Below are 16,929 nucleotides of genomic sequence, written 5' to 3'. Positions count from 1 at the left end.
AAATAACGCCGCTGATTTGTTTTTTGGCTGCTCTGAATGCTCCACCAAATGAAGAAAAAAAAAAAAACCAAGAAAAGTCTACACGATGCGAGTATTATGACTCAAGTACAATGGCTGCCTACCCTGCGCCCGTCGAACACGCGCTACAAGTCTCTTGCTCTTCTTCTGCTTCTTCCTTCTTCCTTCCCCTAAGCCCGGATCAGAGCCTCACCCCCGCGGCCCGTCCGTTCGCTCGCTCGCTCTCGGAACACACTCCCCTAGAGCCTGTGCGGGCCCGGAAAAAAAAGAACACATCCCTTCTTGGATATCGTAGAAGAAAATCAAACCCTGAAGACCCGTTGAACCTTATGCCCCGCTTGCCTCTGATATCCCTCCCTTCCCGTGTTCTCCCTAAACTTAGAGCATGATTGCAAGCTCTGACCTGTCAACCTTTTCCTCGTCCAGGTTGGGATAGTATGGTACCATGGCATCGGCACCCTGGACGTACGCGTCGTTGTACAGCCGCCAATAAGGCTGCCGTACCTTGCGCGCAGGATGGAACAGGCCTGCCCATACATAGTTGAGAACGACGCCAGGGCCAACCGCCATGCGGATGGCTTCGATGGCCTCGATGATACGGTCAATGACGTGAGGACTCGTTTCGAAGAGGTTGGGATATAGGAGGTTGAGAAGATGAACCATTGCGTCCTCGCATCCAAGGCCGACAACGCCAAGCGCGATATGCTTGACGACAGATGCGGCCGTCTGTCGATGGACTTGGTCGCGGTCGATGAGAGCATCCTCGAGCAGAGGGGTGACAGCATAGACGTAGTCCTTGGCCATCTCGCCAATGTACTCAAATAGGAAAGAGAGGGATTTGAGCACACCGTTTTGTACGTTGAGCTCGGGAACGCGGTACTCGTTCATGAGGGCGGGAAGAACAGTGAAGGGGGCGCAAGTCTCGGCAACGATACCAATGGCAACAGCTGTGTTGACACGGGACTGACGCTCCTGCACGCGAAGATTGTTCAGCAGCGTGGCGAGCACATCCTGGGGACCGATGGCCTTAGCGATGAAACCAAAAGTGTTGTTGGCGGCACGACGGATGCCCTTCTTGTGTGCCTTCAGCATGTCGAGGAGCTCGAAGCAGATACGCATCCACTCGCGGGCGTTCACACTCTCGGGGCCGCGATCGGCGATACGACCGACCAGGTCGATGGTGTTTTCTTGGACCTTTTCGTGTCGGTTACGCAGGATAGGGGTGAGTCTTGGCAGCAAGTCCTTGATAGGAGGTTGCATCTGTGTAATACCGACAACCGTGACGATGGACCTCAGAGCTCCCAAGATGGAACCAAGAACCTCGGGGTACTCCTCACCCAGGTATTCATAAAGGACGATGCCCAACTTGCCCATCAAAGCGTCCTCTCCGCATTGCTTCATGACCATAGCAATGCGTGAGATGAGGTCGGCTGCTTGCTGCCGTACTGTTGCTGACTTGTTGTTCAATCGCCAGAGGATGGTACTGACGATCTGGGGCAGGTATGGCTTGCAGCGCGATCCCAGGGCGTTGACGACGGAGCCGAAACCGTTGAGCATGACAATGTCTTCCACGCTCTGTTCCTGGAACGAGTGTAGGATACCATCGATCAAGCGCTCCTCAAGACGCTCGCCGATGTCTGCTGCGCCCAAACTAGCGACAATCTTCTCCACTGTCTCGACAGTCATTTTCCTGTAGGCCTCACTCTCGTCCTTGAGGTTCACTACGATTCGTTCCAGGATTTCGCTGACGCCGACCTTTTGGCCAATATCGACGGTGGTTTCGACAACCTGTCTGTAGTTGCGCTTGTCCAAAGCCATTCTCCTCACCCAGAAGCTCTTGAAAAACTCGTCCAGGACATGCTCCTTAAGGTAGCCTGCGGTAACACCATCAGTACCAGCGCACTGAGACACAACCTTCAGGACAACCTTCTTCATCTCCTCGTCTGGGGAAGAAAACTCGCGAAGGAGAATCTCCATAATCTGACTGGTGTAGTAGTTGGCATATTCCTCATCCATGAGCGGGATGATGAAACCGACGGCCTTGAGGAAACCAGCCAAACCCTTGCCTCTTTGCTTGCGAGCTCCAGTCCACAGCGGGTTGAGGATATCGTCGAAGCTCTCAATACCGTAGGGGTTTGAAGCTTCGGCAAGCGCGGCAATAGCCAAGCTGGTGACTGTCCTGACCTTGGTCTGCTCGTCGTTCAGGTTGGGCCCGATGCAGTCGACCAAGCCCTTGAGGTGCGGAAGGACGGCGCAGCCCATTAGGATAGGAATTTGCTGCACAATCTTGACACCAGTATGGCGGGCTTGCCATGACTTCTTGCTGCGACACACTGCCCGAAGGAAAGGCAGCAGGGCCGGAATACCGAGGGCGGACGCCACAACGGCGAAAGCTCTTGCGGTGGTGTTTCGCACGTACTCGTCGACATGGTCGATATCTGGTCTCATCGTGCTGATCATGGTGGCCAGACCAGCCGCTTTACTGAGGTTGGAAATGATCTCACGACCTTCGACTCTGGCGTAGTAGTCTTGATCGATGAGCAGCGGCTCGATAACGACCAAAATCTTGTGCACATATGGCCGCACCAAGTCATCGAGCTTGTAGAGAATACGATCGATGACCTTGACAAGCAAATGACGCTCCTGGTCTTCCAAAGTCTTCTCCATGAGCAGGGGAAGAATCTGGTCGAAGAGCGGACCGGCTCCAAACTGCCTGGCATTGTCGGTGAGCTGTCTCAGAGCAGTTTTACGCATTGGTGGAGTACCATTCTTGACTTTCAAGAGCAGCCTCATGATCTTCCTCTCCTTCATTTCGTCCACGCTCAAGCTGTTCTCGTCAGAACCATCGGTCAGCTTACCGAAGTACGCCATATCCTCGGCCTTGAAGAACTGCAGGTCACCAATGCCGGGAATTTCTGCCGGCACAGGCTTTCCGCTCAATCTAACGGCGTCAGGGTCCTGCATCATGAACCCAGTCTGCGGTGCTGGGGTAGCCATGAGCTTATGAGCAGGCGCGCGAATGGGAGCGTATCCTGGCGGTGGCTCGAGAATCTTGTATCCCTGTTCCTCGCCGGGGAGAAGCGCGTCCAACTCTTCGTCACTGATGGGCGCGTTGCGTCCTGAGATATCGGTACCGAAAGTCGTAGGCAAGGCTGCGCTTCCCGCCTGTGACGGGTGCATTGGCGTGGCGAGACCCTGGTTACCCATTGGAGTGGCCGAAGGGGCCTGATCCCACCTTGACCGTTTCTTTGGTGCATCTGCAGGCTCCAGAGAGGGGGCCTGGTCCCAACGCGAGCGCTTCGACTTGGCGGGCTCAGATGGCTGAGCAGCTTCCTCGTCAGCTGTCGTGGTCGCGACATCCCACCTTTTCTTGCGCTTCCTTCCAGAAGAGACAGCATCGGTAGAGCCAGCTTCCGCGTTTTCCTTATCGTCGTCTCTCAGAGTCGCTGGGGCGATGTTGCCGTCTTCCTCGGGACCCCTCGCGGCCTTGGCCTGGATCTCCCTTGCAACGCGTTCCTCCTCTCTTTCAAGCTCTCTCCGCTGCATGATCTCGCGGTAGCTATCGCCGTTTTTGTTGTCTCCGTTGGCGAAGGCATCGGTTCGGGAAGGGGAGAGACCGCGATCGAATCGGCGCTTCTGGTAGTCTGTCTCGCGATCGGTAATCCTGTTGCTCTTCTCGCCCCGGCCAGCCAAGGGGTCATCCTCTTCGACGCCATCGCCGCGTGCAAACTCGTCAATCATTTCACGCGATGCCGTGTACTGGCCGACGAGACGGCGCGTGTTGTCGGTGCCTTCCATCTCGTCGTCATCGTCATCGCCGGCCGGGATGGACGTGTTGTATCCGGCAAACTTGTCGACGCCATTTCGATCGTACAGATCGGTGTCGAAGCTATCGGTGAGTTTCTGCTTGGTGCCAGCGTCGGCACGTTGATTGTTCGGGTCGAAAGTGGTCGAACCCTTCTTCGCAGCGGCGGCAGCGTTGCGCTCCGCCTGGAGCTTCCGGACAGTCTCGAAGTCTGCGTCGGACATTTTGAATTATGGGCAGGGTTGCTTCATGTCACTTGAAGATGCAAGTGGGCGATCGACGATGGCGGCGCGCATCAGTAATGGTCGTTGTGTTGCTGATGAGGCTGAAGGGGGTAGCAGCAAATGGCCGGGTCGCAGGAGAGTTTGCAATCTGCGCAGGCAAAAGCTTTGCTGTCGGCGACGCCACCAGAATTTGGGCGCCCGAACTTTAGCCGAGAACGCCAAGGCTGGGAGCTTCTGCAGCATTCGCGACTGATGAACAACAAAGAAAACAACATCAATATTATTGTTCCATGGCTTTCACCCGCAGAAGATCAGGTAGAAGCTATCTAAGAATTTCAGATAGTTCCACCTACATGTCACAGTAAATCAATGCTGTAACGCTTTGTCTACTGTGTACGCGCTTCAAGACATGGCCGGGGATGCGAAGCTAGTGAGTAGACAACTTGGCAGGATGTCGCTCATGTTGTGCATGACGAGGTCATATTACTAAGGTAGAGGTATCAGCTCGTCTTTCGAGCCTGCGATCGTGTCCTCCTCCGCTTCGGCGATGATTCTAGCAGGGCAGTGTCGGGCACCTCATGCTCAACCTCAACCTTGACCTTTGTCTTCACAACCTTACGTTTCTGACCCAAAATGGGCGTTTCTTGATCAACGGTTACCTCCTTCTTCACCCTCACCGTCTGGTCCTCTTCCTTCACTGTTCGCTCAGAAAAGGTCTTGAGGTCCGCCGTGAAGAGCACAGAGTGCGCCCAGCCCGCATACTTGCCCCAGAGCTCCCTAAAATGATCTCCCACGGCATCGTACATCGCCTTGTTGAACGTTTTGGTCTTGGTCTTGCCGAACTTGTAGTCTCTCTGGGCAATCTGCCAGACGTGTGTGTCCACCGGCACGGCCTCACCCCAACCCAGGCCCATCAGACAGACACAATCGGCCACCTTGGGGCCTACGCCCGATAATTGGAGCAGCTGTTCATGTGCCTCTTTGTATGTACACTGTGGCAGCTTGCATCCCTCGGCCGTTTTGATGTAGCATGGGTTCTCTGGGTTGGTAAGACTCTCGAACCATCCCTTTGGCCTGTCATTGACCACAATGGAAGCCGTCTGCGCGATATACTTTGCGCGATAGCCAAACCCAAGCTCCCTCAGATGCGCCTCTACTGAGCTTCCCGTCAAAGCCTCGGGTGTTGGGAAATCGTGGAATGTTTCGTCCCCAATCTTGCCGATCAGCGGGCCGTAATGTAGACACAGCTTGTGAACCTGTCCAAGTATGAGTGCTGGATTTCTTTTTCCACTTTGCAGCAGTTCTTACCATTTGTGATATCCTGGCGATATTGTTATTGCTACTGCAGATAAAGCATATCAAAGCCTCCCATGGGTCTTGGCTCAGCATACGAACACCTCCGAACTCTGGGGCCCTCTTGCGAAAGTTGGGATCCGCTTTCGACCATTCCTCGTACAGAGACTTGAGGTCCAACTTGAGGCTCAGATAATGCCGTAGTAACTCCTCTGTGTCATCTTCACTAGCTTCGCTGTCAAAACTTGGAGGGGTGAGCGGATATGTTGGTTTCGTAGGCCAAGTGACCTGGTAATGCAGGTGAGTTGGATCTTGCTTTAATGACACGATTCGACCATACAATGTGCAGCACCTGGATGAAATCTTAGCGGAATTGAATGATTATGCAAAGAGCTCAATGTGACTGACCACATGTCATTGACTTTACGCCATCGGAAGGACTGGCCACATCGAAGAGTCGTGTCAATGCATAGCTCAGCTAGACTAAGCGGCAGTTTCCGCCATTCAGTCACCCTGACCACAGACATAACTTTCTTGTATTCAGAGACCAAGCTTTTCGTGAGGGTCACCTAAGCGAATGACAGTGACTCTAGAAGATGCCAAGTCTTGGATCAGAAAGAGAACAGAAAAACAGATTAATCGATATGAAGGTGTGCGAGTTACATGAAGTTGAATAAAAGCCGCCGCTGAGGCTGATCACTTTGTGAGTTCTTCCCCTGAACGGACTGGCCGATTCAGTGGCCAGTTGCCACCACAGAACTGGCTCTAGCGGAAGCCGTCAGCCACAAGGGCTAAGCCACATCACAGTGTGATCCATGATGAAGCCCAACACTAAGATAGCCGTGTACACTGTACTGAAACACAGTACGAAAGCCCCCACACCTCTTCGCACTCAATCAAGAGCATCACGACCTTACTGAGCGGCGCATCACACCTCAGCATCCAGTTCAACCGCCCACCATGCTCTTCTTCAGGTAAGTTTCGAAACTCACTCGGGGAACGCGATAATCACAGGCTTTCAAGCCCAGAGTTGCACCCCGCCCATGCTGGATGATGCAGTCACTGACGTTACGCCCACTAGTTTCTTCAAGACGCTCATCGACCACGAGGTCACCGTCGAGCTCAAGAACGACATCCAGATCCGCGGCATCCTCAAGAGCGTCGATCAGTACCTCAACATCAAGTTGGAAGAAATCTCTGTCGTCGAGGAGCTCAAGTACCCGCATCTGGTCCGTCAGCCGCCTGCCCCCCCTTGCACCAAGGCTCTCACGCATCCTTATTAGGCTGAGGAGCCAGCCTTGAGAATGTCGCTAACGAAAATATGTAGAGCTCTGTCAAGAATGTCTTCATCCGCGGCTCTGTCGTTCGTTATGTTCACTTGCCCGCTGGCTCAGTAGACGTACCCCTTCTGGAGGACGCGACGCGCAGAGGTGAGTCTTGCGTTTCCATCACGTTCATCGCAGGTATGGGGATAGCGCTAACGCCATCACAGAGGCTGCTGCCCAGGCCGCAAAGGCGAAATAGGCTATTAGCGGAAGGGTCCAAGGTTTCAGGATGACGCGTATTAATCATGGCGATATGGCCGGGGCACTGAAAAGGCCGGTCCTCGCATGCGGTGGAATGAAGGCCAAAACCTCACAACTAGGTACACGTGCTCAACGATATTCTTGGCGTCTGGCAAGACCTGGTGTGGCAGCGCCTCATGGAGTATGAATAGAGGCGATATGATATCCAGACAGAGATCTACGAAACAAATCAAATGTTCAACGGAAGTTGCGCCCGACCGCATTGTATTCATTATTCATTATGCTATTCTGATGAAGCAAGCAATCACCACCAGACGCCTCCTCCACGGCTATCTTTGCCGTTCCACAGCGCAACTTCTTTACCCTCGGCCTCTTCGCCTTCGAGAGGATGCACGAGTCCGCCCTTTCTCCTCTCAGACAACCATTTATCAATCCAGCCCTTCATCCTTTTCCTCGATACTTCGCTGCCGACATTGACCGTGGGTACTACCTTGTCGATGCGCAGGGACATCACGAACATGGTCAGCTCCCGGAAGCTGCTATGCTCACTGTATGGCACACCAAAACACATGGCTTCTTTCGTGCTGCCGCGTTGCGCGACGAAATCCTTTGCCCCAAACCGAGGCCGCCAGGCCTTGCCTTGAAGAATCTGTGTCATCGGAATCGTGCCAGGTTGAGTGCTAGCTGTCACCGCCTTGCTAGCGCCTTGTGGACGGTAGTTCCAGCCTGAAGGTCGAAATCCTACGATACGACTGAAATGCGGCTTGTACCCGTTGAGATATTCTTGTAGTGTCTCGGCGCGGATTTCCATCAGCATTTGCATGTGAACCTGAGCTTCATGCGGATTATCCGTCATAAGTGCCGTCAGCTCTGGGTCTCCGAGTTTGGACACAATGCGGATCTTCGACTTGGACGCAAATATCTTGCTTCCCAGAGCTTGGGCAATAGCTTTGCAAATCCGCTCCTTACCAATCGAGTAGGTACCGCAAATAACAAGGAGACGTTCCTTTGGAGCATTTTTCTTCTTCGCCTTTGCAGTGGCGTCGTCCGCACTTGTCTTCGTGAAGAACTTGCTGACCGTCTCCGTGCCAGCCTCTCTGTTGATCTTGTCCCATGTGTTGTCTTCTGACGTCTGGTCTGGAGCAAGTGACTTGCACATATCTGCGCATGCCTTTATTACGTCGTTCTGAGGCGGGAAAGAATAGCGGGGGTTGAGGTAGGTCGTGTCCAAGTAACAAACATCAATCTTTTGCTGCTTGAGTTTGCCTGATACCGAATCTTGTATGTCCGGCTTGAGTAGAGGATGGGCAACCTGAGCTGGACAGGCTCTGAAGTCGCCACAATGCAAGATTCTTTGCTTTCTCGCATTTGGACCCTTTCCCATTGTCTTCTCAAAAAGAAATAGGGAGCTGCCAGGACAGTGGTTGGCAGGGATCATAGTCACCGTCACACCCTCGGTGCCCGGGACCTCCTCCGTCTGATTGAACTCCAGAGCAATGACCCACTTAGCAGCGACTCGTAATTGCATCTTGACCAGATCTCCGGTGACTTTGCTGCAGTATATTGGGCCGTGCGTCCAGGTGGAAGTCAAGCCGATGTAGTGATCGCTGTGAAAATGGCTCAAGAAATAGGCATTGCATCCCTTGACCGCACCATACCTGAAGGCATCTACGCAGATGTAGAAACCAGGCATTATCTTGTAAAATGGACAGGTCCGTTGATACGCGGGCTTTCCACGCGATGAATGCTCTGCGGCAGCGGCGCCGGCCCATGCAGCGTCTTCAGCATGGCCAGACATCAATTTGGTGAAGGCAGAAGTCGACTTGTTTTGGACTTCGCTCAGCTTGAATGGGTTGGCTTGGCCCTCTCGTGGTACTGCTGCGCGCGCAAGTCGTTTGTTTACTTCAGGGGGTTCAAGGATTGGCGGTCTGGCGACTTCATCTTTGACTTTCTTGGTCTCCTTGGGTTGGGGTAGTGGAATTGGGTTGCCATCGAGGCAGGCGTTCACATGTCGTGTTGCTTCGTCAGGTGTGATACCGGCAAGTGTGCCGTCGCAAATAGGACAGTTCGCCACCATGGCATCGCTAGGCCGTACAGGATCGGCTAATTCGTCGCAAGAATAGTCGCCCGTATCTGCAGCCTCGGCTTCTGCTTCCAAACGGGCTTGTTCCTCCATGAACTGCATCATGCGGTATTCTTCGCCGCCGAAATCTTCGTCGTTGGGGAAATCGTCTAGGTCACCAAAGTCGTCAACATTTGCAAATTCGGCGTCGATCGAGTCCTCAACCTTCAATGGCGGTGGCGGGCAGCTCGTTTCCGTCGCTGGCGGTTTTGCCTCTTCTTCTTCCTCCTTTAGCTGAACCAACGGCGTAGAAACATTATCTTGCTTCATTGCTGGAGACGTCACGTCGTCCTCCGACTTGACCGGTGGAACGATGGGCGGTCGACTGCGAATAGCACCGATGAGACTTGATTTCCGAGCTGTAGGGACCTTTTCTTCTTCTTCTCCTTCACTGTCAGATTCGTCGAGAAAGGGGCCTTTCCGCTTAGTGGCCACCTTCTTAGAAGGCCTCTCTGTGGGTGATGAGGGTGGTGGTTCGGACACCACAGGGCTGTTGGAATCTCTTGCGGCTGACTGTTCCCCTTCGTTATTCTCGGGCTCTTGGCTTAGCCGCCGCTTCTTATTTGGCGCCTCAACCTCATTAAACCTCGCCTCCTCCTCCCATGGTTCGGCATCATATATCTCTGGTACCTCATCATCTTCCTTTTGGGGAACAACGAGCTTTTCGTGGCCATCGATAAACAACGTCTGCTCGGGCTTTTCGGCCTTTTGAAAGAAGCTCAGAATGCTAGCATTGGGTTTTCCTGCAGGCTTCTTCGAAGGAGGCAACCTGGTTAACGGTTTTTTGGGAGTCGTCGTAGGCCTCTTCCGCGCTGCCGTTGATGGAGGGCCCATTTTGCCACGAATGCCCAGTGACGGGTTGCTCTTCTCAAGAAATCCGAATTGTCGAGGGTTCTGATGTTGCGAGTACTGTCGAGACCGCCATCTACACTTGCATTGTGCTACACGAGTCGAAGGGGCGAAATCTGGACAAGGGGCGAAGTGGTCAAAAAGTAATGACGTTGGGGCTAGGACTGACTAAAACACGAAAATCGCGGGGTCTTTTGGAGTGCGTCGCGAAGTCACGTGCTCCTTCCGAAATATTAAAGTGCCTGGTCTTAGCTCCGGTGTAGACTTATTTCTGGAAACGTATAAGGCGACAACCATCTCTGAGCACAATGTACTTATGAAAGAATGTCTCGCAGTCTTGATTATGGATAAGGCGCTTTATACTTATTCACAAGCCAAGTGCGATGATGTCTGCTTGATTTAGCCGAGTCCTCTTTCGTCCTGTTGCCCAGTCTTCCCATGTAGCTTTAGCCAAAGCCATGCATCTCCATCCCAGTCCGAGCTTCGTACAAGCATGCGAAGGCCCATCCTCAGTTGAGTGCGAAGGCCTCATCAGTACTCTGTAGTATAGACAATGATTTCCGCATCGCTGGGGCCCCAGTTGACGGCCCGACGGCTGCTACGCATGAGCCCCCAGTGGAAGAGCACCTTGATGTACGCCTGGCGTACCGTATAGGCGGTGATAGAAGTGATGATAGCCGCCAACGCCACACCGGTGCTCTGTACATTCGCGCCTCCAGCGAGCCGATGCTGTCGCCAAAGCCGAAAAAGGTAGCATTCGACGGCAAATAGGCTGAACTGCATACAGAGGTAGGAGAAGGAGCCGAATCTTGCGACGTTGCGTGGTAGTTGATACCGGCGGCAGAAGCTGGTCCACCTCTTCTTGTGGATGATGTAGGGAATCTCGGTCGCATAGATGATGATGTGGCGAGCAAAGAGTATCATGAAGTAGCGAAGCGTCAAGGTCGTTGTGCCTCCGACGATGACGGAACGGAGAGCCACGACCACGATGAGGGCGGTGATAATGTCACGACCGACGGTCATGTACACCAGCATTGTCGCCAGGAGATGCGCGTCATCAATCTCTTGCTGCTGGTTGAAATATTCCATGGCGAAGAATCTGATGCGTATGCCAGTGTCGATAGTGGCACGCGCTCTCAAAACACCGGGTGGCTGTGTTTCTCTTTTCTGAATGGAAAGGAAGCTGGGCGTATCTGTCCTGCTGCGCGTTTAGTTTGTTTCAAAGATACTGAGGATAATGGAACAGTCCTAGCAAGACTCACTGATGAAGTTGTTGATGGGTTGTTGCGGTTGGCTGTTTGCCTCAGCTATAGTCCGAGAGAAAGAACAAGTGCGAGGAAGAAAAGGCTAGCTCAAAAGGAAACCAAGGTGGAAAGAGAGTATTGATGTTGAGCCTACGTAGGCTAAATACTTGTCGATATCCGCCTTTCACACCGTCCTGGATATTGGAGCCAGTATGGTTATTGGCGAGGATGGCCAGCTCAAAGGGAGCGAATCATCATGGGCTGAGAGTCAATTGTACTCCTTGTGATGACGGCGTCCCCGGGAAGTCTCTTGATCAGACTTGCGTGTTTCTAGCTCGAGCCCTTTCACTCGAACGCATAGCTTATTGAACCCCTTGTGATGGCTGAGTACCTGTATCTTCGGTTGAGAGTCAAATAAGCCTCTCCTTGTAAGATGAGAAAGCATGTATTGGTGTTGTAAGATCAAGCTTCATTGTTCCACGCGAAATGATTCGGAAACACTCGTTTCTTGATTTTCAGCGGTTTCTTGGACAAAAATCATAGCCTGTTCAAATATATAGTCTTACTCTTCACAATTTCAATCCGAACGAGGGTTACTGTACATTAGAATCTCAACGAGCATTGTTAGTCCTTTAGTAGAGTCGAAGACGTATCAAGGAGAATAGATCGAGCTAAGGGCTTGATCTCATTCATATCAAGACAAATATCCAACAGTCTGACAGCGTATGAATGAGAAAAGAAACACCAAGCTCCTCTACTTACATCTCTTTCCATCGCTCAAAAGAAGCGAGAATCCAGGGGCCACTTCGAACAAGACTCGTGATCATCTCACTGCACTACTCGCCCCTATACCTCTCAATGAACTCCGCTACTTCAACGGCCCCATGCGCCCTCGCAACCTCAGCTGCCGTCCCCTTGACCTTGAAGGGTGCCCTCATCTTCGTCGGCATAACCTGCTTATCGATGCCCAGCTCTAGAAGCAACTTGACGCACTCCGTTTTGCCTGTCCTCGCCGCATAGTGTAGCGCAGTATAATCCCCCTCGGCCCTGTGATGCAGATCTTGGCCGCAGCCGAGGAAGAAGCTCACGCACACGACGCTTCCGCCGGACGATGACCAAATAAACGCGTTTGAGCCTTGAGGCGTCATGTAAGACCACTGAGCTCCGTGCTTAAGCAGGAGCCTTATCATTGGCAGTGAGCCGGTCTCGGCTGCTGCCATGATCGGAGTCGCTGTGCGGTACCCCTTCGCCTCTACTTTGGCCCCGTTCTCTAGCATAAGCCGAACTATCGGGAAATCCTTGACCCAGACAGCCGCATGGAGAGGTGTATCGTTACTAGATGATTTGGCATCCAGATCGGCTTTGTATTTGACCAGCAGCTTAGCCAGCTCAAGCAAGTGCTTCGTTGCTGCAAGATGAAGAAGAGTTATGCCATTGCTCTTTGCACGCGGATCTGCGCCAGCTTCGAGAAGCTTGGCCGCGATGCTTAGGTCTGGGTTGTAAGCGGCGTACCATAGGGCAGTCGGCGCCGTACCGTCTTTTGAAGTCTCTCTCGCGTTCACGTTGGCTCCACGCTTGAGCAGAACATCTACGGCGCCTGGGTGTTTGTTCTTGACTGCAACGAGGAGCGGCGTTTCACCCTGAGAGTCTCCTGTCAGCGGTAGTTCGAGAGTCTTGGCGTCCTTGGCCAAGATCTCGAGCTCCTTTGCGTGCCCACTCGACGCAAGCCCGTGAATCGGAGTTCTGCCGGTTTTCCAACCCCCAAGCGTCGGATCTGCTCCTCGCTCGACGAGTAACCGAATGATTTTCAGGTTGATGACAAAGTTATTTTTCTTATCCTTCTCCGGGGGAATGCATGCCTTATAAAGGGGAGTGTGACCCCATTTGTCTCGAGCATTTGCGTCTGCTCCCTTATCGAGCAAATATTGCACAACAAGATATGCAGAACTCCTCACGGCTGTGTGTAGCGGCGTGGTCCCGTTGGCATTCCTGATCTTCCAACTGGCCCCGCTCGACAATAGCGCCAACGAAGTGGGAATCTGTCCTCGATTGAGCGCCTGGTGCAATGCTGTATCCTGCAGCGCATTCTGGACATTGACGTCTGCTCCGGAAGCAATAAGCCGGTCCAGGACGAGCAGAAATCCCTCGCGAGCGGCAACATGTATGGCCCGGTCACCGCGGTCTCCTAGGGCTATGTTTACAGAGACGCCTTGGGCCAAAATGGGCTCAAGGTCCTCAAGCCGCCCACCTCGTACAGCGGCAAAGAGGTCGTCAGCAAATCGCTTGCCTGTTGTGTTGATCTGAGTATCTGATCTACTCTTCTTCAACTCCGATGGTGGCTGTAAACCCAGTTGAGGGGGGTTTTGCCTTTTGAGAAATTCGGTCAATATCTCTCTAACCTCCTCTCGGAGAGTATCGACACCCTTCTGTACATTATGGACGCCCTCCTTTACTTCTTGACCAGTACGCCTATGACTTATTAGTGTGTGGCTTTGTCTTGTTCGGCGTCTGTCTTCATTGCGTACACTTGCAAAAGCTGGATAACAATACCAAGGCGGGCTTTCTGATCCTGGATACTTTGCGTAGCATCTGAAAAGATCTCCTCCCTCCATAAGAACTTCGTCTTGTCCCACTTTCCCATGCGCGAGTTACTTTTGCTCTGCACCTTGCTGACTTCGTGTTCCAAATCTTTGAGTGTCTTATTCAATTTGTCCATGCATGTATCAAGCATCTTCCGCAAACCATCCTCGGTACTGTTCTTGACCGGGTTTTTGAGGATATCAGTCTGTGAGACTTGTTTCTGCAAATTGAGGCACACATCTTTCGTCAAGTTGCACTCGACGATGATCTCGTGCACAGCCTTGGGTGCATTCTTGTACTTTTCCACAAGGCTTTGAATCTGACGGGCAACGCCGAAAAGTTCGACGGCACTCGTTAGGGCGGTGATTGGATCCATCTCGCACGAAATGTAGGTCTTTGAAGCAAGGTTGAAGATACCCCTCTCTCAAGCGCAAGCATGGGCGAAGGTAAGCTTCATATAACAGCGGAGAAATGGTATCGTGGTGCATCGCCTCAGCCAGCCATCCTGTCTGCGGCCAATCGTAACTGTAGCTAGGGCTGACATGCATGGATGCTACCCACCGGCTGATAATTCACAAGGCTGCCTCTCATTTTGGTGTCACTGCTGTAGTGTCTTTCTCCGAGAAGAGGGGGCGGGTAAGCTGTGGCATAGATTTGAAGTAAGATGAAAATACGTTTCATAAGCTCAGTGATTGAATCATGGTAGCCAGAACATAGGCGCTTTTGATTGCTCGAGTTTCTAGAAAGCTGGCTTTGGACCGCCGTTCTCCTACCTCGAAGCATTTAGAGACCATGTCACCTTTCGATTCATTCTTTGCCCCAATATAACCAAATGAACATGATCGAGGGCCATTACCAGCGAGCCTTGAGTGGAGATCTTGAACTTTACCAACTCTGCGATGTGTCGGCTATGATGCCGCCGCCTCTTCCAGCGACGCTGGCACCGGGCATGGCGCAACAGATCCTCTTTCTCATTGCTGACAGCTTCGTTATTACCACTTTCCGGGGTCTCTAGAAACATATTCGATGGACAATATACGGAGAGAGCGAGTCAGAGAAGACAATTACAGTGACAGCTAAATCAGCAAGGGGGGCAGTGAGGATAGTTGTAGTGAAGATGCCAGTACTGGAAACTCGACTTTTTAGAACTCATTTCGAAGACAATCACTTCCTTGAGTTTAAATTTTCTGCTTATCCTGGTAAAGTCGCATCTAGTTCCTTCTAGCGCCTCAGCAGGCAGTTGAACGAATGGCTTGAGGGAACCGCAGGGTCAAGTCGACTTGACTCTAGCTCACAGATATCCTGAGCACGCAAGGAGCAATTTGATCCGGGCCCAGTGCCACTCATGCGAATATGTCGCCTTAATGAACTATCAAGCCTTGTATGCCACTCATCCGAGTTGGTGTCTGAATGCGAATGGACTAAATGGTGAGTAGAAGCGTTTCATCAACAATTCCATTACCTTCGTGCTGGTTAACTTGCGCGACTAGCTGTACCGGCAACACTGCAAATAACCAGGTGAGGGGCGATGACGACATCCACCGAACATCAATTGTCTAGACAAGGACCGGGGATATGATGAGAAGGTTTAGCTCTCAATAACAAACCGCTCAAGCCTGCAGACTGCTCTTCCGAGAAAATGAGGTGACTGATGATTAGATAGCGCCGACGATGAGCGCAATACCAGCACAACGTGAAGTCCATGAGTGACAACGACGCATGCCAAATCCAATTTCTGAGCTGGTCGCGCAAAATGGGCCCAAAGAAACAGGAATGGGTGCCGATGGCGGCGCCCACTGGGGGCTAGCGCTGGGCTGATGCCGATGCGTAATGTTCCCAGAGCTCTCACGAAATCCAGGTACGTAAACCAAAAGTTTTTATCAGAGCAGAGGCTGCTGTCATTCGCCGATCGTCTCATCGAGCCGTTGGTTGGCTTGTCCCAGTATGCCATGTGTGTAGAAGTACCGTCGTGCCGTGGAGGCAGGGGGGGGGTTTCCCAGTTCTCAAGCATGTGCAAGTGCTTCTCGAAGAGAGATGGAGGAAACCTTGTCTCACCAGGTGTATCGCCTACCTGGAATCCCCACGCCCAGTAGCCCCCAAGACACTAGACATCCCGCATTCAGTTGCAGGCTTGATGAGCTGCTTCCCAGGTTCGTGGATGGGTTGTCTTCTGTCAGAGAGATAACCTTAGCTTTGGGGGGCGGGGAGGTATCCCTACTAGGAGCTCACTCACACTCACTGATAAGTACGGAGTACTTCACTTATCTCACCTTACCTACCATATGATGTGATGTACGGTAGAGAGCTGCCAGGAACAGGTGCCTTATCTATATATAATATCGCTGACGTACCTGGTCTCGATTTGTTATTCTCTCGTCCCATCTTGCAAAGTTACTCAAATAAAGTTGCGCACCCACGTTGTTTCCCCCCGAAAGACATTCTCACTGAACTCATCCAACAACGAACTCACTCACCATAGCTCACGAACCAAACCCCCTACATCCATACCTTGCACTCGAACACGATGACTGCCGAAGTATCTCACGGAAGAGGTGGCGCCGGAAACATGGCCGTTGACGACACCCAGTACGTCGACGGCGAGGTCGTGAGAACAGGCCCCGAGGGGTCTCAGGGAACTGGCGCATTCAGCGCAGGTCGTGGAGGTGAGTCTTGACGCGGGACGAGTGCGCCCAGCGCATCGCCTTATCACCCAGCCCGCCAAGCGGCATCGGCGCAATCGCCCACTTGGCCGATGCCCCGCCCCTAACCATGCTCACTCTCCACCCCACGATGTCTTCAGCTGTTGCAATCACATCATAGTCAAACGCACCATGCTTTGTAGGCTGACTGTTTGCGCCCTGCCATCCAGGTGCCGGTAACATTGGCGACGCCAAGAAGGAGCCCGCTCTGCGCTCCGACAAGGACCTCGTCCCCGAGGAGGCCTACCGTCCCTCCATGGAGGGCCAGGACTACCACGTCGGCCGGGGCGGCGCGGGCAACGCCGTCGAGACGGAGAAGTCGGCCGCCCACAAGGACATTGATCATGAGAAGAAGGCCGCTGCGCAGGCTCGTGCCGACGGCCACTCGAGCGTCAGCGTCGCCGACAAGCTCAAGGCCAAGATCCTCGCCCCCTTCCATAAGAAATAAAAAGGAAAAGACTTGTCTGTTGGAAAAGGAGAAGGATGGTAATCATGGGTGTTGATGTGTTGCGATGGATGCTGGTTGGACCTGGGCTGGAAGTTTGTTTTTGGCATACCCTTCACGATAT

General features: G+C 52.7%; 6 protein-coding genes across 6 annotated transcripts; 2 read left to right on the top strand and 4 right to left on the bottom strand.

Moving 5' to 3' along the window:
* Window positions 1-396: 396 nt before the first annotated feature.
* Window positions 397-4,047, bottom strand: CLUP02_05305 (splicing factor 3B subunit 1; the record flags this gene model as incomplete). Its single annotated transcript, XM_049284313.1, has 1 exon — window positions 397-4,047. One exon carries the CDS (start codon window positions 4,045-4,047, stop codon window positions 397-399), a length of 3,651 nt encoding a protein of 1,216 aa, XP_049141456.1.
* A 28-nt stretch (window positions 4,048-4,075) lies between these two features.
* On the bottom strand, window positions 4,076-4,509 carry CLUP02_05304 (uncharacterized protein; the record flags this gene model as incomplete). Its single annotated transcript, XM_049284312.1, has 3 exons — window positions 4,076-4,250; window positions 4,349-4,396; window positions 4,457-4,509. The coding sequence occupies 3 exons, from the start codon at window positions 4,507-4,509 to the stop codon at window positions 4,076-4,078; spliced, it is 276 nt and encodes a 91-aa protein (XP_049141455.1).
* Window positions 4,510-4,547: 38 nt separating this feature from the next.
* On the bottom strand, window positions 4,548-5,867 carry CLUP02_05303 (8-oxoguanine DNA-glycosylase; the record flags this gene model as incomplete). Its single annotated transcript, XM_049284311.1, has 3 exons — window positions 4,548-5,303; window positions 5,356-5,692; window positions 5,749-5,867. The coding sequence occupies 3 exons, from the start codon at window positions 5,865-5,867 to the stop codon at window positions 4,548-4,550; spliced, it is 1,212 nt and encodes a 403-aa protein (XP_049141454.1).
* A 50-nt stretch (window positions 5,868-5,917) lies between these two features.
* On the top strand, window positions 5,918-6,864 carry CLUP02_05302 (U6 snRNA-associated Sm-like protein LSm2; the record flags this gene model as incomplete). Its single annotated transcript, XM_049284310.1, has 6 exons — window positions 5,918-5,990; window positions 6,049-6,146; window positions 6,206-6,314; window positions 6,400-6,569; window positions 6,668-6,770; window positions 6,833-6,864. 6 exons carry the CDS (start codon window positions 5,918-5,920, stop codon window positions 6,862-6,864), a joined length of 585 nt encoding a protein of 194 aa, XP_049141453.1.
* A 40-nt stretch (window positions 6,865-6,904) lies between these two features.
* Window positions 6,905-14,037, bottom strand: CLUP02_05301 (DNA repair metallo-beta-lactamase; the record flags this gene model as incomplete). The annotated part of the gene is made up of 11 exons (XM_049284309.1): window positions 6,905-7,014; window positions 7,109-7,149; window positions 7,178-9,913; window positions 10,209-10,345; window positions 10,390-11,030; window positions 11,100-11,144; window positions 11,272-11,317; window positions 11,360-11,390; window positions 11,844-11,897; window positions 11,934-13,550; window positions 13,607-14,037. 11 exons carry the CDS (start codon window positions 14,035-14,037, stop codon window positions 6,905-6,907), a joined length of 5,889 nt encoding a protein of 1,962 aa, XP_049141452.1.
* A 170-nt stretch (window positions 14,038-14,207) lies between these two features.
* CLUP02_05300 (uncharacterized protein) lies at window positions 14,208-16,808 on the top strand (the record flags this gene model as incomplete). The annotated part of the gene is made up of 12 exons (XM_049284308.1): window positions 14,208-14,297; window positions 14,405-14,455; window positions 14,509-14,668; window positions 14,732-14,784; window positions 14,930-15,089; window positions 15,152-15,179; window positions 15,325-15,354; window positions 15,502-15,612; window positions 15,680-15,833; window positions 16,141-16,324; window positions 16,356-16,463; window positions 16,531-16,808. 12 exons carry the CDS (start codon window positions 14,208-14,210, stop codon window positions 16,806-16,808), a joined length of 1,407 nt encoding a protein of 468 aa, XP_049141451.1.
* Window positions 16,809-16,929: the final 121 nt, after the last annotated feature.

This window comes from Colletotrichum lupini, chromosome 3 (genome assembly GCF_023278565.1).
Source record: "Colletotrichum lupini chromosome 3, complete sequence".
NCBI classification, from domain to species: domain Eukaryota; kingdom Fungi; phylum Ascomycota; class Sordariomycetes; order Glomerellales; family Glomerellaceae; genus Colletotrichum; species Colletotrichum lupini.
The sequence above is the reverse complement of the archived record's forward strand: the minus strand, read 5'-3'. Positions and strand labels throughout refer to the sequence as shown.